Source organism: Sciurus vulgaris (genome assembly GCF_902686455.1).
Source record: "Sciurus vulgaris genome assembly, chromosome: 12".
Classification (NCBI taxonomy): domain Eukaryota; kingdom Metazoa; phylum Chordata; class Mammalia; order Rodentia; family Sciuridae; genus Sciurus; species Sciurus vulgaris.
Genome location: NC_136473.1, coordinates 108,827,190 through 108,848,215, shown reverse-complemented (window position 1 = coordinate 108,848,215; position 21,026 = coordinate 108,827,190). Strand labels below are relative to the sequence as shown.

Genomic DNA, 21,026 nt, shown 5'->3' with positions numbered 1-21,026 from the left:
AACTCTTTTCTGACATTTCTTCTACCATACCATCACTGGATTCTATTAATATAGAATCTAGATTTGTTTGGATCATTTTCTTCCCTTGTTTTTTCATGTTGTTCATGTATCTTCCCCTGTAGCAGTGCAGATCTGGGTATTGCAGTTTCCCCCCTATAGGCTTATAGTGACCCTATAGGTTTCCAAATCTTTTTCTTTAAGGGGGAGGTCAATACTAGCAGTGACCAGTACAGACAATGGGCAACCCTAAACCAAATAGGCCCTATGAGGATGTTAACAATATTGTCATAATAAACAGAATGAGTTTAATCATTATCTACAGTATAGGGGCTGGGGATGTAGCTGGGTTGGTAGAGTGCTTGCCTTGCAAACATGAGGCTCTGGGTTCGATCCCCAGCACTGCAAAAAAAAAAATTTTAAAAATTATCTACAGTATAACAAATAGATCTGCAATAAGGTCTGCAGTTTCTAATGGAGGACAAAGAGGATGGTAAGGAGTATAGGATGTAGCTGTTAATGGGATAAGAAAAGAATATACAGAAGTTCTAGATCATAGAAAGACTGAAAGTATAATCAAAAGAAGTTGGTTATTAGCATGTGAAAAGGAAGAAAGAGACTCTGAGGTAACAGGTAAACAAAAGAAAAATAGAGTGAAAAAAGTAAAGAAATAAAAACTTAAATTTTTTCAATAAGGAGAAGAAAAATCTACACTATAAGTCATATAGCATTCAAACCTCCCAGTCTTCAGCAGCCTGATGCATGAGAGGTACCTGACAATGAGCTTCCAGTCTCCAGCAGGCATCTCAGGATGATATTTGCCTCACCTAAAGATGGGAGATACAGCTTCCAGGATTATCCAAGATGGCCTCTCTGGCTTTCAAATGTGTTGGCAAATGGGGAGCTACAGCGCACGTGGTCGGCTAGAGGTCCTGGAGGCTGAGTGCAGTTGGTCGGGCAGGGGTCCTGGAGGTGGGGTGCATTTGGCCTGGTTGCAGGATCCTGGAGGCGGGGTGCAATCAGTAGGTCTGGGAGTCCTGGTGGCAGGGCACAGTCAGTCCATCTGAGGGCCCTGGAGGCAGGGAGTGGTCAGTAGGGCTAAGGGGTTCTGGAGATGGGGCTCAGTCAGTCTGGCCAGGGTCCTACAGGTCCTGGCCATTTTCACAAAATGGTGGCAGCCATGTGTAACCAAACCTGCAGGTACTGGGACAGTGAACTTCCAGGCAACAGCAGGCAGCTGGTGCTCCATTGGCAGTCTGTAGTCAGTCAGCTGGATGCTGTCGGACGATCAGCAGGTGAACCTCGGGCCGTGGGTGATGGATAGGTGAAAGGCAGGTGATGGACAGGCAAGAGGCAGGCAAGTGGTGGATGGTAGGTGCCAGACTGTGAGCAATCTGCATTCAAAAGTAGTTGATATGCTGGCTGACTGCAGGTGATGGCTGTAGACAAATGGGGTAAAGAGCAGGGGATCGATAAGCAGCAAAAACTGCCTCACCAAGAAACAGATATCCTCTGCTTGAAACCCAAGTTATGGAGCAACAAGAAACGCAGCCTCCCTCTAGTCTGCCATCTTTGATCTCTCCAATGACAAGATCTTATATGTAGAGAACCCCAAAGAGTTCACCAAAAGATAACAGTTAGAACTAATAAACAAATTCAGTAAAGTTGTAGGATACAAGACCAACAAAAATCAGCTGCATTTCCATATACTAATAATGAATTATTCAAAAAGGATATTAAGGAAAACAATCCCGTTTTAGTCCATTCTGGCTGCTACAAGAAAACACCTTAGTCTGGGCAATTTATAAACAACAGAAATCCACACAGTCTGAAGTCAAGATTCAGGGGCCAGCGGATGCTGTGTCTGTTGAGGGCCCCTTCTTCATAGGTGGTGCCATCCATATGTCCTTAAAGAGGGACAAGAGCTCCTTCAGACCTTTGTTTATAAAAGAATCATCCCCTTTCTGAGGACACCACCTTCATGACCTCAGTTCAGGGTCATGGAAGTGGACGCCACAGGCCGAGAGGCTTACACAGAAACATTTATTTCTCTCAGATCTGGAGGCTGGGAAGTCCAAGATCAAGGTACCAACTGGCTCAGTGTCTGGAGATGTCACAGCAGAGTGGGGAGCTGAAGCCCCAAGTCTCAGTTCTTGTGTCCCAAAATAGAAAACTTAAAGTCAGACATGAAAATTGAGGAGGAGAATTTTATTATGAGTGAACGAAAAGTGAAAGTAAAGTAGGGCTCAAGCAGAGAGCCCTCTCCAGAGAGAGTGACTCATCTCCAAGCAGAGAACCACCAAGAAACAACGCTGCTCCCAAATTATAACTGTCTGGTGTTTGCCTGGAGAATGGGGTCCACCTTCTGCAGCCTTTACCCGTCAGAGGTCAACTAAAGTGGATTCAATGAAACCCTGTGACCCTGCTGTGCTATTGGTTCACGCTGCTCGTTATTAACTACTACCTAACATTTACTGGCTTAAGGATTGGAGACCCTAAATTATATAGGGAACAAGGGTGATAAAATAAAGTCAGGACCTACCTCCTGCTGATTAGGAGCACAGGCCTGTGAGGCCGGTATCTCCAGTCCTTGCTAGCTGTAAGCTGCTTTGGTTGTGAGTAAGGCTTTGGTTACCTAAAGGTCACAGTATCTTGGATTCAGTAGAAGTAGATTGTAAAACCATGTGGGGGATGGATGTCCTGTGAGAAGAACAGGGGAACATAACTATCAGAGTAAGATTACTGCGACAGTAGACAAGCAAACTTGAACACACCAGTGAGTATAAACACACCCAGAAGATCCAGAAAGCCATGAACCAGAGTTGTTCCCATAATAAGGTTGGTGAGGACATGGTCTATTTTTGGGTCCACCTCTCTTGCATCCATGGGTACCCTACAGTACACATTGACAACCAGGCTGTAGGAAGCAGGGCCATAAATTGGTCCTAAATATCCAGGGTGTCTTATTAGGTGCTGGCCATTAAATTCTGAGACTAACCAATAGTCCCAACCAGTCATTAGCCTGTAAAATCACCACATGTTGACCTTGAGATTCTGGGGTTCATCCCAAGTCTTGGATGGAGTTATGTCATTTATCTTAAGTGTGGTCACGCTGTTTCCAATAGACTGGGGCTCTCGAATTTAGATGCCCTATGACAGGTGTAAGCCATGTGCATTTTTCCCAAATTTGACAGCAACAATCCTTATATTTTTGACATTCTGGCATTGACTGTGGTAAATGAGGAGATGGACTCGAAGGTGGCTTCATGGCTACCAAAGCTGGAAGTTAGTGTCCTCTAAAGGGAAGCTCTTCCTTATGACTGGGGTGTAACAAGGTCCCATTTATAGACTATCATGTAACATCTGAGAAGTGGTTTGTCATGAGTTCCTCTCTTCCCTTTTCTCCAGCATGAAGGACTGTAATTTCATCGTCATTCTCTGGTAGGGAGAAACCCAACAAGGTGGCATCAGAAAATTGTTCTGACTGTTCAACTACTGGCGACATCAAAAGAGAAGAACTAGGTGCCTTGGTGGAAAATGAGACGAGTTCCCAACTTTGTTAAGATATCACGATCCAGTAATGGAGTTGGACATCCCATTATCACCCACAAAGAATGGGAGGATTCTCTCTTCCCAACCGCAGCACCGAGGAGGACGAATTTCTTACCACAGGCATCCGGTCAGTTCCCACCACCGGCAGCGACAGCAGAGAGGCGTTCAGGAAACGAGGTATCCAGAAGGGATTGAGTGGCCCCAGGTCCTGCCTCCAGAGTTAACCTGGGTGCAGCCTCACTGACGGCAACTGTTTGGGGGTGCCAGCTGATCCTGAAGGCCTCCTCATCCATGGGCCACCATTAGAGAACTTCTCACCAGCAGCCCCTACGGCCCTCGGGCAGTGACTTCTCCAGGGGCCTCTCCTGCCACATGAAGGACAAGCAGTCTTTGGAGGCCTGCCCTTATGTGGGAAGATGTCCTCAGAGGTCAAGGGTCCTGTGCAGGAGGAAAGGGGTGGCCCGGGAGCTGCAGCCAAGAGTCGATCCTGTCTCTCGTTCCTCCTATTCTCCTTTCACCGTTCCCTTTAGGTTGCCTCATGGTCTTGGTTAGAAAAGACCTGGGAGGCATGTGGCCAGAAGTCCCAGCGTCCACTGCCAATATTTGTAATTTTCTCTAATATCTGGAAGGGTTTGAATAATGAAGTTACCTTTTAAAATAAGTTACCCTTAAGAAATGTAGGATCTTAGGGTTATATTTTATGAAAGCTTCTTTCACTCTTTCTAGAAAAAGCTGTGGGGTTTTCTTCCAATCCCATCAATAGTTGCCAATTTCATAGAGTTAGTAGGTTTCTTCCTATTCTTTTTAAGTCCTGCCTTAAGACAAATAATCATGTGATCCCTATGACACCTGCCATAATTTCACTGAGGGTCCTCAATTGGGACAGCTGAAGAGTTCTTAACACAGTATAAAGAGTGAGTCGCATGTAAATCACTCCAAAAAGCCCTAGCTGCGTCTGGCACCTGAGGTTGCTCTGTATGTTAGAAATTGACTCAAAATTACCATTATATCTCTCCAGGTTAGATCAAAAGCCTGGGTTAAACGCTGGAATCCCCATATGTTCATCAGGGTCATCAGAAAACTACCCCATGTTTGTTTGATTTGTTGTAGGTCCTGCATAGAAAAGGGCACCTGTATTTTGACTGACCCAGATCCTCCTGTTGTCTCTCGTAGCGGGCAAGATCGGGAAACGGATCAGTAGAGATAGGTAGAGAGGAGGTGAACCAGGACGGGGGTGGGGGAGCGGTAGGTAACAGCAGAAGAGCAGAAGTGGAAGAATTCTGGTTGGTTCCATCTGAGTGTGAAGCACATTGTTGAAAGGGAGGGAGGTGTGGTTTTGGGGGTTCCCTAGAGCAGAGATTTCTTGACTCATCATTGCTGACAGGTCATTATCAAAGCCACACTTAGTGCACAAATCTTTTTGGTCCCTTATCAGTAAGAAAGCCTGTACATAGCAGACCTCTGACCATTTCCCTTCCTTTCTGCATGATAAACCTACTTGGAAAATAGCAGTGCAGTTCAGACTCCCACTGATAGGCCATTTTTCTTTATTCCCCAACTCATTGAGGTCACACAACAATACAAAAGAAAACCAGTCTCTTCTGAAAGGTCTCTGGGTCAAAACAGTCCGTTTCTCAGGATACACCCCCAATGAAGAGGTAGTCAATACCAATATTGATTTACCATCTACCAAACAAATAAGGCTCTGGCCTGTCAATACCCCAGGTGTCTCTCAGTAGTACTGACGTCCAAGAGAGACGGATGTATGAAGATGTGCCTCCCGTACATTCTATTATAAGCCCAGAGCTGGGAGGCAGCCCTGCATGGTTCCCGAGATCTAGGCATAGCATGCTTCTCCAAGTTCCACACCTGTGGCTTGTCAGACTTCATCACTCAAGCTTAGAGTCTAACTCAAGAAACCTCTTCAATAACTTTATCCCAGCCAATTGATATAATTTGGGGAAGTGACCCTTATTCCTTTTGAACAGAATTTTAAGAGTAGCATAGGCCTGATGTCAAAAAATTGGAGGGGAGCAGAGGTTTTGGTGTCACTAGATTGAAAACATACCAATTCCGAAAAGAACAACAGGATAAATCATTCAAAAAAGAGCAAGGATCATAGTGTTGCTCAGCTTTCCCTTTGAATGACAGACAGGAGGGGATCACTATACAGTAAGGACAAAAACTACAGTTTTGGTGAAGGAACGAATACTAACCGAGAAAAGGTTGAGCAGCTGTAAGATATCTTTAGCACCCAGTGAGACAATTCATTAGTTTAAAAAAAATGGTAATTTAATCACCCTCCAAAGTCTGCATTTAGCCTCTAAAAGGAGATGGTATAATGCTAAGTGAGTCAGATGATGCCGTAAGACAATGGCCACAGTGGTGGAGGTGGACTCAGTGCCACTGCAGTGGCCGTACTCAAAAAGATGCCACCAATAAAAAAGGAAAAAAGGAGATGGAGAGTAAAGAAAGTATAACAAGTTTGCAAGCTGGAAAGGACAAGGTGCCAACGTGGTTACTGATTACACATAAAGTTGAATAATGCAACCAGATGACACAAGGCAGACAGGACTTGGGTGTGACATATGGAGGAAATTTTGGCCAGGAATCAGTACACAGAGAAGACCAAGGCAAAAGGAGGGTACAGGAGGCCAGGCTGGGCATCATCTCAACCAAAGCCGGAGGTGAACAAGGTGAACTACAAACACCTGTCCTGCAGGTGGCGCTGTCAGTCTGAGTCACAGCCCCACCAGGGTGTCAGTAGAGTGGGGAGCTGACCATTCAAACCTCAGTTCTTGTGTTCCTCAAAAAGAAAACTTAAAGTCAGACTTGAAAATTGAGCAAGAGGATTTTATTGTGAGCGAACTTAAAGTAAGGCTTAAGCAGAGAGCACTCTCGGGAGGGAGAATACGTAGTCTCCAAGCAGAGGATGACCAGGGAACCAGGCTGCTTCCAAACTGAAAACTGTCTGGTGCTTACCGGGAGAACTGGGGTCCGCCTTCTGCAGCCTCTACCTGTCAGATGTTTAACTACAGGCAATTCAAAGAAGACCCCTGACCCTGCTGTGCTATTGGTTCATGTTTCACTGTTCATTATCAAACTACTGCCTAACAGTGAGACACTCCTCCTGGCTTACAGAGAGAAAAGAAAAAAATTCTATGGACCCACAAAAGGTTCCAAATAGCCAAGGCAATCTTGAGAAAGAGTGAAACTGAAGATATCATACTCCCTGCTTTTAAATGATATTACAACACTCGAGTAATTAAACAATGTGGTACTGGCATAAAGACAGACATAAAGACCAACAGAACAGAATGGAGATTCCAGAAACAAATCCACAAAAATATGGTCAACTGATAAGAGTGCCAAGCATATACAATGGGGAAAGAGTCTCTTTAGTAAATAAGGCTAAGAAACTGGATATACACATGCAAAAGAATGCCTTTATCTTACACCATACACAAACATCATTTAAAATAGATTAAATAGTTAAATGTAAATATGAATTAGAAGACTTAATATTGCTAAAATATCCATACTGCCCCAAACAATCTACATGCAAACAGCCATCTTTTCATTATATCCTTCTTGACATAGGTCTTGGCAATGAAATTTGGGCTATGATACTGTTTTAGTCAGCCTTGGCATTGCTGAAACCAAAATACCTGAAAAGAATAAGTTAGAGGAGGAAAAGTTAATTTGGGGCTCATGGTTTCAGAGGTCTCAGTCCATAGATGGCCAACTCCATTGCTCTGGGCCCAAGGACCCAGTAGAAGAGTTCAGTCCATGGTGGGGTCAGGAGGCAGCGGTGCGAAGGGCCACAGGGAAGAAGCACTTCCAGGTCATGGCCCCAGTGACCCACCTCCTCTAGCTATGACCCACCTGCCTACAGTTACCACCAGTCAGCCCTTTCAAACTGGGTGGACTGATTAGGTTACAGCTCTTTCTGCCCAATCATTTCACCTCTGAGTATCCTGCATTCACAGGAGCTTTTAGGAAACACCTCACATCCAAACCATAGTAGACACCAAAAGTACAGGCAGCAAAAGCAGAAACAGACAAGTGAAACCCCATCAAACTCAAAGTCTCATATTCTACAAAGGCAACAACCAACAGAGCGAAAAGGTAGCCTGTGGAGGGGAGAAAACACTGCAAACACATATCTGATTAGGGGTGAGTAGCAAGCAAATCAAATAACTGATTTTAAAATTGGCAAAGGACCTAATATTCTTTCAAAGAAAACATGCACATGACCACAAAGGTGCTCAATGCCACTAAACACACATTGGTGGGGATGTGAAGACTGGCACACTGTTGGTAGGAATACAAAATGGTGAGTTACGAGAACAGTATGAAGAGTCCTCAAAAAACCGAGAGTAGAACTGCCATATGATGCAGCAACACTACTCTGGGGTGTACATGCAGAAAAGTTGAAACCAGGGTCTCACCTCCACTCTCCCCTTCCTTGTACATTGTTCACAATGGCCAAATATGGAAACAACCTAAATGTCTATCAACAAATGGGTAGGTAAAGAAAATGTGGAATATACTTACCATGGAATATTATTCAGTCTGAGAAAAGGGAAATCCTGCCATATGTAGCACATGGATGAGCCTGAGGATATTATGCTAGGCAAAATCAGCTAGTCCAGAAAGACAGACACGGCACGATTCTACCTACATAAACTATCTAACAGAGTCGAATTCGTAGAGGCAGAGAGAGGAATGGCAGTTGCCAGGGCTGAGAGTGGGAGGGAATGGGGAGTTGTCAGACAACAAAGCTTCAAATATGAAAGATGGAAAGTCTCAGGAGATCAGCTGTAGAACACAGCATGTAGCTGACATTACTGTATTAAGATGGAAGAGCTCATGTCATGTATTCTTAACCCCCCCCCCCCCCCACACACACACACAGAGGAAGCTTTTGAAGGTGCTGGATATGTTCACTACCTTTGTTGTGCTGGTGGTTTCGTGGTTGTATTCAGTACCGGTGAACTAATCAAATTGTGTACTTTAAATGTGCTCAGGTTTTTGTATAACAATTATACTTCGATAAAGTTATTTTTTTTAAAAAATAGGAGTGCCGGTAAATGTTTAACAAGTGGCTCAGAGTGCAGAAAGGCAACCATGCCACTTGCCAGTTTTCATTGTGTGAATTTTCTGACCACGATCAAAGTCTCTGGATATTATTGAACTCAGAGTCGGAAGAGGTACCTCCTTTCTCTCACCACAAGCCAATCCAGCACACCACTAGAACGTTTCAAACAAAGTAGGGAAATTTTAAAGTAGACTATATGTTGGACTCTAATTAAATGCATGGGGAAGTTCTTACATGAGGTGTGGAACTGCTAAGGTGATTGGCAGGGGACGTGCCCTCAGCAATGAGATGCTCGCTGAAGCTCCTGATGGCATCTGAGGTCCGCATGTTATTTTCAGATGGTTTGGCAAAAGCAAGCGGGTGGGGGAGAGCTGTGTGGGTGGTAACCTCTTTTATACATTGTTGTTCATGGATGAAACTGTTTCTTCAACAGTTTCAACTGTCTGTTCATATTTTTCAAAAGAAAAACATTAATTTGTCACCAACAGATTAACATCTGGATCTGCAGCTTCTGTTAAGCCTAAAGCCTTGTGATATTGGCAACATTTATCTAAAGTAAATCCACAGGTGCTGCTTCCAGTCAGATTTTATCTGACCCACTTCCTGCCTTCCTGTAGACGTTTGCAATTTGTGACTCCTGGTTCAGAAACTTCCAGTGAACTCTGTCTGAAAATGTCCCCAAACACAAAACCTAAGATGGTCTGCACGTTAGCTTCTCCGCCCTCGGTGGAGAGAATGAGAAGGAGGGGCCCCTAACGTCATTTCACTCCTCCTGTTCTGGGATGGCTCTTCTGGAGCCTTCGGGGAGTGTCTTTCTCAAACACATTTTACCAGCTCCCTCTGCTGACCGCATCTGAAGGATGATCCTGCTTGAATTCCTTGTAAACCCTGAATTTTAAAACCACACGTAGGGAGGTCGGAAGCGCCAGCCGTGGAAGACCTGGACACACGAAGAGTCCCCTAAATTGCCTTCTCTTTTTGGACAGCACCTTGATGGGTCAAGAGGCCAGGTTAGGAGTCAGGGTCAGAAGGGGCTTCCCAGTGGGTTGGGCGGGGAAGGCGGGTCTGGCGCCCTCTGCCGGCGCCCGCGGCACAGCGCGCCTGCCTCCCCGCCAGCGTTCCGGGAAGCGCGCGGTCCGCCCGCGCAGCGCCGAGGGAGGGTGCACGTCCCTCCAATCCGAAGGTCGCTCTTCACTCGTCACCCAGCCCTCCCGGGACCGCGCAGGCCAGAGCTCCCATCTATGTCCAACTTTTTAGAGAGAACGCTTCCTGCTGTCACCAGCCTGGCAGAAGAGGCGAGTCGCTTTGCTTGTGGACAGGAGAGGACTGTGATCAAAGTCAGTACTCGGTTTAGTCTTTTAGGACCCGTCATTGGGGTTTCAAACTTAGAAGAAAGAGAGAGAAACACTATCCTTGGCCATTCGGCTTTGAGAATAAATCTCAGAGTGCCTGCTCTATGCTAACAGGTAAGTGTCCTGGGACTTGTCTTAGGGAAGTGTTCCCAGAAAGCGCGCTCGCAGAGGACGCTGCTCTTGCTGAGCCCATGCCTGCAGGAGGACAGCGACTGGAACCTCTTGATTCGGGTCAAAGCAACAGAGCTGGGAAGTCAGGAAGCAAAGGGAAGTGCTAAAGAAGCTGTCACGTGGGCGCGGGGAAGGCCCGGGGACAGGGGGTCCCTGAGAGTGACAGAACCCTGGGGCTGCCTGACTCCAGTGTCGCCTCTGATTCCATCTTGGGAAGGTGACAGGAACGCCAGGCACTGGGAAACCAAGACCTCTGTAACACAGGAGAGCGTGGTGCCGCGGAGGGTCCGGCCCACGAAATCCCACACCTGGTCCGCGAGGACACGGCTTGCAACCCACCCACACCTGCGTGTCCCAAAGCGTGGGTGCTGGTGGGCCAGGTACCCGGCAGAGATTCCGCTGCACAAAGGTCCACTCCCCGAAGCAGGGCTGCTTTCTGCCAAAGGAGAAGCAACCTTTGAGCAACAAAGAATGCCCGTCTGCGGCCCACTTTATGGAAAAGGAGCTGCAGGTCTCACGTTCTGCTCTCCAGCCTGTGGTCTCCCCCCACTTTGAGTTCACATCCGGTTTTGTTTTCAGTTAGATTTTTTGGAACCAATTACCTGGTTTTCTGATACACACACAAAAAAAACAATTCTTTCAAGCTGGAAAGGAAGAAAGAGAAAACTACTTTTAACTGTTTTACACATTTGCAAACCATGGCACAGATTTCTTTTCTGGTGTTTTGCCCAAGGTCACATCCACTGGTTAGAGGCAGAAGCAGAATTAGAACTCAGACCTCTCAATTTCCGGTTTGCTCGTGACCTTCCCTCACTGACCTAAAGCATGTTCTGAAAGGACTGCCCCCACTCAAAATTTTATAGTCTGTAAATATGGATTAATTTTAGAAGACACATCCCCAGTTTTTTTTACCATCAGCACATCCTCTAATCGGCCTTTCACAGACAAGATGTTTTTGCCCTGCCGGTTTTATCCCAGGGCCCACTCTAGACAGAGCCAAAGGGTCTGCATGCATTCGTACCTGCAGCGAGCGGCTGTCACGGGACTTTCCTGGGTATCCTGTCTAAGTCACCCTCTCCCCACCTAGCAGCATGTCCATTAGGCCTGTCACTGTGTCCTTTTTTGTTTTTTGTTTTGTTTTGGTTTGGTTTTTTGTTTGTTTTGTTTTGTTTTTAAATTTATAGGACTTTATTGCTTTTATATAGTCACTGAGTTCTCCGTCTTTGGCCCCACTCTTGGCTCAAACCCTTAGGGTCCCCAGGGCGCACTGTTGAATTAATTCCTTTGCCACCAGTCTGTTCAAGTCAGTTTACTTTTCACTTTACAAGTTCCATGAACAACTACTTTTTGTGTTTTGTTACAATGACAGAGCACAACAGCATCTGCCCATGCCAGACCTTCACCCAGTGGCCTAGAAGTCAAGTTTCTTGTTGGTGGAGGCCATTTATTTCCTGTTAGAAGCTGGCTGGACCCAAAGGGAACCATAGCATGTTTGCCTACTTGTTTCCAGATGTGTTGATGAGTTTCATCTGTCTGAGCTGTCGTTTTTTAGGGAGAAAGGAGGGAGATAAGAATGAACACTGAGTAAATATTTTATGCTAGGCACTTTTGTGTGAATAATATTGCCTTCTCTAATACATGGTTTCTTTAGCATAGGTATTTTTTCTAATTTACAAATAATACATCTAAAAGTGATTCAGTAGTTTTTTGGAGCCATGTGTCAAGTCAGTAGCAGAGACAAAATTCATCCTGCTGACTTTGAAAGACCACTCTCCTTGCAGCTTACTTCGTTCTCCCGAAGAAGCTGAGAATCTGAAAGAAGAATAAGTTTTCCAACAGATAATGAGCCAGGTATGGGGATCTCAACCTTATGAAGGGCAGTACAGCAAATAAATTTGTAACAGGCAGCCCTAGGGAGTCCATGAATCTGCCAGAACCAGTTGAGTCTGAGGTCTAAGGGCCCAGGAGCCTTCCTTGCTCTCTGCTTCTGTGCCCAGGGCTTCGGATCTGATTAGAAGGCAAGATAAAAAGCCACAGGGGCAAACTCCCCAAGGCCCATCCCAAATGTCAGCAGCACCAAACGTCAGCAGCAAACCTGAGCACAGGTGGAAGAAAAGGGTTAGTGAAGGAATCACACGGTGCCCAAGGCTCTTGACCAATAACACATGCACTTCCTGGCTTCAGAGACCCGTGTTCAGAGTGGACTCTGCCTCTCCTTAGCAGGCAGCCTTTGGTTATGCTGTACTCTCCCCAAAGTCTGGATTACTTAGTTCCTACAGTGGGTGTGTACTCAGGGACAGATAACTCTGCCTAGGATGGGGAAGAAATGTAATCCTCTTTCCCCTGAGATTAGGGAGGGGGAGAAATTAGGGAAGAGCAGAAAGAGAAAGAAACATGTCCATTTTTTAAAATAAGTTGCAGTGGCAGAGCAGGAAGGGTTATTTTCAAAGCATAAAGTGGATCCCTGTTACATTTCCCCACTATCAATTTCTACATTCCGTTTCTATGGAAGAATGGGCCACAACATCTCCAAACTGCTTCCTGCTGAAAGGGGGAGAAGTTGGGGGAAGGAACACAACATCCTGGTTCTCTATCAGGTGGGGCATAAACAGTTAAGCCAGCCCTTCTTATTTATTTTTAGACAGGGTCTCACTAAGTTGCTGAGGTTGGCCTTGAAATTGCCATCCTCCTGCTTTAGCCTTCCAAGCCACTGGGATCACAGGTGTGTGCCACAATGCCTGCAGTCATTGGTATTTTAATATGAATTTCATTGGCTTTGTAAATCACTTTGGGTAATACGGACATTTTAATACCATTGATTCTTTCAATCCATGAACATTGGCTATCTTTCCACTTTTTCCTGTCCCCTTCAGTTACTTTCATCAAGGTCTTATGATTTTCATCATGGGGTCTTTGACCTCTGGTTAAATGTATTCCTAGGTATTTGATTTCTTTTTGCAGCTATTGTAAATTGGGTAGTTTTCTTGATTTCTGTATCAAATAATTTGGCATTGGCATATAGTAACACTAATGATTTTTGAGTATGATTTTATATCCTATAACTTCAGTGAATTCATTTATTAGTTGTGATCATTTTTGGTGGAGTTTTTGGAGTTTTCTGTATATAAAATCATGTCATCTGCAAACAGTGATAATTTGACATTTTTCTAACCTGGGTGCCCTTTATTTTTTTCTCTTGCCTGATTGCCCTGGCTTGGACTTCCAGCACTATGTTGAAGAGGAATGGTGAAAGCAAGCATTCTTGTCTTGTTCCACTTAGAAAGCTTTTTGTCTTTCCCCTATTCAATATGATGTCAACTGTTGGCTTATTATAAATGGGCTTTGTTGTGCAGAGGTTCATTCCTTATATGCCTAATCCATTTAGCATTTTTATCATGAAGAGATATTGAATTTTACTGAGCCCTTTTCTGCATCAACTGAGATAACATATGGTTTTTGTCCTTTATTGTGTTGATATTATCATCACATTTATTGATTTTAATATAATGAACCATCCTTGCATTCCAGGGATTAATCCCACTTGATCATGGTAAATAATCTTTTTAATGTGCTGTTGGGTTGGTTTGCTAGTATTTCATTGAAGATTTTTGCATATATGGTCACCAAGGACACTGGCATGTAGCTTTTTTTTCTTTTGGGAGGTAGTGGTGGTGGTAGTGGTGGTGGTCATTATTGTTGTGTCCTTATCAGGTTTTGGTATCAGGATAATCCTAATACCAAATGTCTTTGGAAGAAGTCTTTCTTCTTCTATTGTTCTACATCTATCTATCTATCTATCTATCTATCTATCATCTATCTATCTATATACATATATATACATATAGATATATAGATGTATACACACACATACAACTTACAGAGAATTGGTATTAGTTCCTCTTTAAATGTTTGGTGGAATTCAGCAGTGAAGCGGGTGCAGTGGCACATGCCTATAATCTCAGGTAAAGGAGGCTGTGGCAGGAAGATTACAAGTTCAAAGTCAGCCTCAGCAATTTAGGGAGGCTCTAAGCAACTCAGCAAGACCCTGTCTCAAAAAAATGTTAAAAATGGGCTGGGAATATGGCTCAGTGGTTAAGCACCCCTGAGTTAAATACCCAGTGCCAAAAAAAAAAAAAAAAAAAAATAGCAACAAAGCCATCTGGTCCTGGGCTTTTCCTTGATGAGAGGCTTTGTATTATTGATACAATCTCATTTCTTGTTACTGGTTTGTTCAGGTTTTCTATTCATGTTTCAGTCTTGGTAAGATACATTTTCCTAGGAATTTGTTCATTTCTTCTAGATTATTGAATTTGTTGGCATATAGTTCAAAAGATCACTAATGATCTTTTGTATTTCTGTTGTGTCAGCTGTAATGTTTCCCCTTTTCATCACTGATTTTGAGTCCTTTCCTTTTCTTAGCGTAGCTGAGTATTTGTCTAATTTATTTTTGAAGGGTTAGCTTCTTGTTTTGTTAATCTTATGTATTGCTTTTTAGTCTTTGATTCATTTATTTCTGCTTTGATCTTTATTCTTTCCTTCTAATTTTTCATAAGAAAACTATTATGTTCCATTCCTTCTCACATCTTGAATTTTTGATATACCATTTTATATCTTTCTATATTGCCTATACTTTAACATATTAATGTGAATATTTTTGATCATTTGTTTTGAGTCTTCATATTAAAGATATTAATGATTTATGTACTACCTTTGCAATACTAGAGTACTCTAAGTTTGTATAATTACTTGCCAGTAAGTTTTATGCCTTCCTATTTTTTTTTTTCCTTACTGATTAACATCTATCAGTTTGAAGAACATCCCTAAGTGTTTCTCGTAGCAAAGCTCTGGAGGAGATAAACACTCAGCTTTTGTTTGAGCAAGTTTTTATCTAACCTTCATTTCTAAAGGATAGCTTAGCTGGTTACAGTATTCTTGGTTGATGGTTTTGGGGGTTTGTTTGTTTCGGTTTTCTGGGTTTTTTTTTCCTTCAGTATGTGAAATATGCCACCAGCTCCTGGCCTGTAAGGTTTCTGCTGAGAAGGCATCTGTCAGATGAGTGTCTTCTTTTCTCTGACAGGCTTGAGAAGCTTCTATTTAGCTTTTACTTGTGAAGGCTTGATTATAAAATATCTTGGGGTAGACTTGGGTGAGTTAAATTTGACTGGTGGCCTTTGACCTTCCTGTTCCTGAACAATTGTAGCCTTCTCTGGGTTTGGGAAGTTTTCTCTTAAAATTTCTTTAAATAAACTTCCTGTAGGACGTTTCTAGAAGGGCATGCTCAAGTCCTCCCTGAATCTCAATAACCCTAATATTTGCTGTTTTAATGCTGTCCCAGAGTATAAGCTTTCCTGGTTGCTCATCATTTTTTTCTTTTTTCTCCTTCAACTACATATTTTCAAAGGGGCTGTCGTTGAGCCAATTCTTTCTTCAGTTTGTTCTATCCTTCTGTTGATACCTTCTATCACATTTTTAACTTCACTGAGTATAATTTTTCAGCTCAATAATTTGATTTTTTAAAAGTTGCTTTCAGCTCTTTGTTAGGTTTCTCAGAATACCAAAATGTTTCTTCAAGCTCATTGAACTCCCTTAAAACAGCTGTTTAAAATTCTCTGAGAGTTCCTCCATACTGGTTACTGCCTGGTATATTTCTAGCACCAGGTGAGGTCATGGTTTTCCTGAAAGCTCTTGATGCTTTTCGTTTGGGGGATCATCCAGGCATTGAAGATCAGATATTTATTCTGGTCTTCCTAATGTTGCTTTGTTTGTGCCTATCTTTCCAGAAAGTCCGAGCAATCCAAGCCCAGGTTTAACCCAAATACCCTGTTGGTGTGTTGTTCAGAAAGAAGTAGGCAAGCACCTAGAGAGAGGAGTCTGTCCCCACAAGCCCCTCCTGGGGTTGGGGTTGGGGTTGGCCTGATGCTTTGTCCACAGTGACTGGCCTATGGTCAGACACTGCAGGATTCTGCCAAGTTCTGGGCAGAGGCACCATGGATAGAAGAGCCCAGGCTCCTGTCACACCAGTGGCCATCAGAGCCACCAAACTCTGTCAGACCATGAGCCCACAGCCCACCAAGACTAGCACAACACAAGGAGGACAAGACCCCAACAATTGGCCATAGCTGATGCCAGCTAGAAGCCCAGTAGAATGGGACTCTGTGTCTTCCCCTGGCATCAGCTGTGGCAGAGGCACCATTCGCAGCTGGGCCATAAGAAGGGACCATTAGGACCTGCCCGGTGTTAACTTCACCAGTCCAACAAGCACCAAGTCCCAGGGCTAAGTTCTGCGCTTACCACCTGCCTCCCACTGAATGGAGTCTGGCCCCACCCGTGCTGCTCAGGGCCGGGGTGGTACTGGTGAATGTGGTCCCTTGGCCACCTGGGCTGATGCTCAGTTGGCCATAACTGAGTCTCAATCACAAGACCCTGCACGACCCAGAGGTGCACTAAAGCGCTTGCCACCGTGGATGGTGACAGAGGCCAAAACGTGCGTCAATCCTACCAGGCTCAGTTCTCTCATGTGAGCACTGGCCTAGTGAGAGCCGTGCTGCCCGAGGTTGGGGGAGGGGAAGAGGAGGTCGTCCTTGTCCACCAGGGCTCACAACAGGGCTCAGCCACAGGGAGCAGGCACTCAGCATTAGCCTGTGAGTATTTTACTATTAGCCCCATTTCACAGATGAGAAAAGGCACAGAGACGGTAACACTCAACCCAAGGTCACACAGATATCAAGCGGTGAAGCCAGGAGGCAGCCCAAAGCAGCCTGATTTTAGCGTCTGCATTTTTAATCAAAATGTTATTCTGCCTTTACTCAAAGCTGTAAAAAGACTATTTCTAGCACTATAAAAGTCCTGTGTCAGGGGCTCCCTTTCAACCTTGTCACTTGAAGAGCTCTGCTTGACTTCCTCTAGCAGAGCCCACCATGGCCAAGAGAGTCGCCGTGATCGGAGCTGGTGTGAGTGGCCTGTCCTCCATCAAGTGCTGCCTGGATGAGGACCTGGAGCCCACCTGCTTTGAGAGGAGTGACAACTTCGGGGGACTGTGGAAGTTTTCTGTGAGTGGCCACATCCTTCCATCTCCATCAGTCATTCTCTGGCCATGGGCTTTGTTTCTGGTCAGACACAGTGGCTTTTGCCTGCCTTGGTGATCAACAGGGAGTCGCTCACTCCAACCACAGACCTGGGTTGGTGCAGGGGTCAACGCTGCAGGACGCAGTCTCAGGGAGGAGCTCGGAGTGCAGCAGAGCGGTGGCTGGGGACATGGAGGAGGGAGGAGAGAAGTCTGATAGGCATTGGGAAGCCATAGAAGAGTGTCACTTCAAGTAAGCAGAGCAGCACTGGGGAACATGGGCTGCACCACCTTCTGGGGAGGGAACCAGCGTTGGGGAGTGGAGATGCCAGCCCAAGTATTTTTCAGGTCTCTGGGAAGAAAACCTGCAAGCGTGAGGCAGGATCCCAGACCTTGGAGGGTCTAGTGGGGAGGGAATAGCTTCCACATTACAGAACAGAAGGAACCTGGGAGCTGACCTGTCCACCTCACAAGTAGAATATGCAGCCTACAGAGCCGTGCTCGAGGCAGGCCAGCTGTTAGGTGGCTTGAGCATCAGAAAGTGGGTCTGGATGTGCCTAAATACCTGCCTTGGGCCAGGAGTGGTTGGTTACTGGGAGTAGCAGGGTGTTCAACAGGTCCTGAGGGAGAATAAGGAGGGGTCAGAAGATGGGATCCAATCAGGGCCAAGTACTCAACATTTTGGGGGAAAAGCAAGAGCAACATCCATTCAACTGCTCTGGATGAGAAAACCTTGGTGGAAGAGATGGCATTTGCTCGATCTTTGATAGATGGCTGAGAAAACAGAGATGTAGCAGGAGTGGCCCAAACCTAGGGTAGTAATGTAGCAGGGGGAAAAGCAGAACAGCAGCAGCAGCAGCAACAACAACAACACCTCATACAGTGTGAGCCTCAGCAGGCCACCAATGCCAGTGTGGTCTGGTTTGTGCAGCTTCTCATTGACCCACAACTGATTTGATTTCTTTCTCCTAAAGTAATACAGATTAATTTTTTAAAAATAATATTGAGTTGAACAAAAGGAAAAATACAAATAGAATATAGTAATAATACCCATATGTCAGCACTATTAAAATTACAATATTATCCTTCAAATCACAATGATAAGATTAATTTTCATTCATTTGACAGGTACTGATAATGTCCTTCCACCAGGACACAATGGTACACAAGACAGATGGAAACTTTGCCCTCCTTATACTCAAGTGGGAATAGAAACAGCAAACAGATCATTGCAACATGGTGTGGCCTGTTCTGTGTTAGAAGCAGAGGAGACTTCTTAGGCAGAGAGACTGTTAAGGAGAGACCGGAGGGAGAAATGCAGGTGGGCTTCAGCCACAAGAAATCCACTGGTGTCTTTAGACCTTTTTGTCTTGCTGAGTGATGAAGACTGAGAGCAGACAAGCTGAGGGACACGGCGAGCACAGAGGTTACCAGCATATGATGGTCTTTCCTGCAGAGATGGGATGGAGAGAGGTGGGGCTGCAAGGGGACACATGCTGTTCTGTGCTGATGGGAAGGAACCAATAAAGAGGGCAATTGGAAGTATACACAGACAGTAGTGAGCAAACTCAGCAGGTGTGCAAGCAGTAGCCATGGCCAAGAAGGAACAGAACCCGAGCAGACCACAGGCCTCGCCCTTAAGGATGACGTGTGTCTTGGGAGCCCTGTTACAGCTGCTCTGCAGGTTGAGGAAGATGCTTATATTCGGTTACTCCAGTCCCACTCTTGGTTTCGCATCATTATGGTTGGGGACCCAAGGCTGAGTTTCCTGGAACTCTTCAAAATGACGAGTAGAACAGTAACTGCTGTGAAACCCTCCCACCTGGGCTGGCAGGAGTCACCAAGACCTCTGTTCTCTCCCACCTTTCTACTTCCTTCTGTCAGACTAACTATGCCTTCACCACAGGAAGAGTCCAAAGACGGGATGACCAGGGTCTATCGGTCGCTAGTGACAAACGTCTGCAAGGAAATGTCATGTTACAGTGACTTCCCTTTCCAAGAAGATTATCCCAATTTCATGAACCAAGAGAAATTTTGGGACTATCTACAAGAATTTGTTGAGCACTTCGACCTCCTGAAATACATTCGATTTAAGGTAAGATATTTTGGATGATGCAAGTTTAACCAATGGGAAGTTCTCTCATGGGATGTTTAAATAAACTTTTTCTTGATTTTAATCTCTGTATGAATAAGGCAGATAACACAGTCTCCTCCTGCAGCTCATGTTCTACTCAGATCATCAAGATACTGAACATCCTGATATTTCCTCTAAATGCTGAACTCTCATTTGGGATAAAATTAAAAAAAATTTTTTTTTTTTCTGGGAAGAAAAGGAAAGTAATTTCGTTCATTAAACCCATTAGGAAGAAATGACTAAAAAGTCTGAACCACAGAAATTATAATGGAGCAAATCTCATTTTCCTAAACCTTTCCACTGCACCAGGTATTACGGTTCATTTTCTTCTCACCAGGAATGAACACTTCCAATGAAAGCACCCGGGGTCTTGGGTCCGGGTCTGTATGCTACCACCTCCAAGAGTCTGCACTAGTTGCCTCGCTTCTCCATTCATACTTACAGACCTCCTACGGGAGGGCGTGGTCTCCTTCAAACAACAGGCTGGGTGTGGCGCAGGCATCGCGCAGCTCAGAGGCTGGGGTAGGAAACCACCGTTTGTCTGTCACTCGTAGACCACCGTGTGCAGTGTAACAAAGCGTCCGGACTTCTCTGAAACGGGTCAGTGGGATGTGGTCACGGAGACGGAGGGCAAGCAGGACAGAGTGGTCTTTGATGCTGTCATGGTGTGCACGGGACACTTCCTGAGTCCCCGTTTGCCTTTGGAGTCCTTTCCTGGTGAGTCATTTTTACCCTAAAGCATGCCTATTCTTTTGGGTTCTTTTAGAAGAAACATTATTGATTCGTAATTGAAATTGACATGATTATATTCAAGTTTATATTTACTCTCAAAAAATGTGTACAAAATTACTTTGAAAGATACAAAGTACTGTGCGGATGTCAGGTCTTATTTACTTATTAACATAAATGTTATTGTTTAAGCCTTATCATGCCTCTCTAATCCAAGTTCAATGATTAAATAAGGTTCTAGACTATAAAATCTGTCATTAAAAAAAAAACAGTCTTTGCTTTTGGGGGTTGAATTATAGGATATTTAAATCAAGACTGCCCTATAACTCAAGAATTTAAAGTGAGTATCAGGAATTTTGACAGATGGTTTGTAAAGGAAACAACCCAAAAATTATACTGAAGAGGAATCTATTCACCCAGCAAAAATCACCACAATAATAATCCAGTCATTATACCTCTTAGGCCATCCAAGTAAAGGAGATTTTGAAACTCCTTTTCGGAAATGCTTTTGACTTCAACAGCACATTCTTAATATACTTATGATTGGCAAATCTCTATCTCAAACCTCCATCTTTTCAGGTCAAAACTTTTTATTTGGAAAGCCCAAATCTATTCAGAATCAGGTTTATAAAACAAAGTTAATCAAATGAGAATTACTAAAATGTTGTATAGCTACTCTTCCGTAACTTACTAGTGGCCCTAGAGGCAAATGAATAAATGAAGTATTGAAATTTTTTGAGAGAGTGAAACAACTTACAAGGAAAGGAAGGGTATTAACAATAAAACTTGTCAACCTTGGCAACAAGAAAAAAATGAAATATAAATATTACAAAAACAATCACAAGTAAACAGAATATCCTTAGGAATCAAGTGAGAATTCAAGGCACAGTTTTTCAAGAAGCAGAATTGTAACCTGTGGCTTCAGAC

At 44.3% G+C, this 21,026-nt stretch overlaps 1 protein-coding gene across 4 annotated transcripts in view; it reads left to right on the top strand.

Annotated features, from left to right (window-relative positions):
- Positions 1 to 9,821: 9,821 nt before the first annotated feature.
- The window catches only part of FMO4 (flavin containing dimethylaniline monoxygenase 4), a 28,989-nt gene continuing 17,784 nt past the window's right edge, over positions 9,822 to 21,026 (top strand). For 2 of the 4 annotated variants that reach the window (XM_079106569.1, XM_079106568.1), the window contains exons 1-4: positions 9,823 to 10,116; positions 17,080 to 17,222; positions 19,143 to 19,331; positions 19,925 to 20,087. In XM_079106569.1, the coding sequence (XP_078962695.1) occupies positions 10,107 to 10,116; positions 17,080 to 17,222; positions 19,143 to 19,331; positions 19,925 to 20,087 (505 nt within the window). In that variant the 5' untranslated portion in view covers positions 9,823 to 10,106. Of the gene's footprint in view, positions 10,117 to 17,079; positions 17,223 to 19,142; positions 19,332 to 19,924; positions 20,088 to 21,026 lie in introns of all 4 variants that reach the window. The other 2 variants (XR_013758165.1, XM_079106570.1) reach the window with 2 other exon arrangements.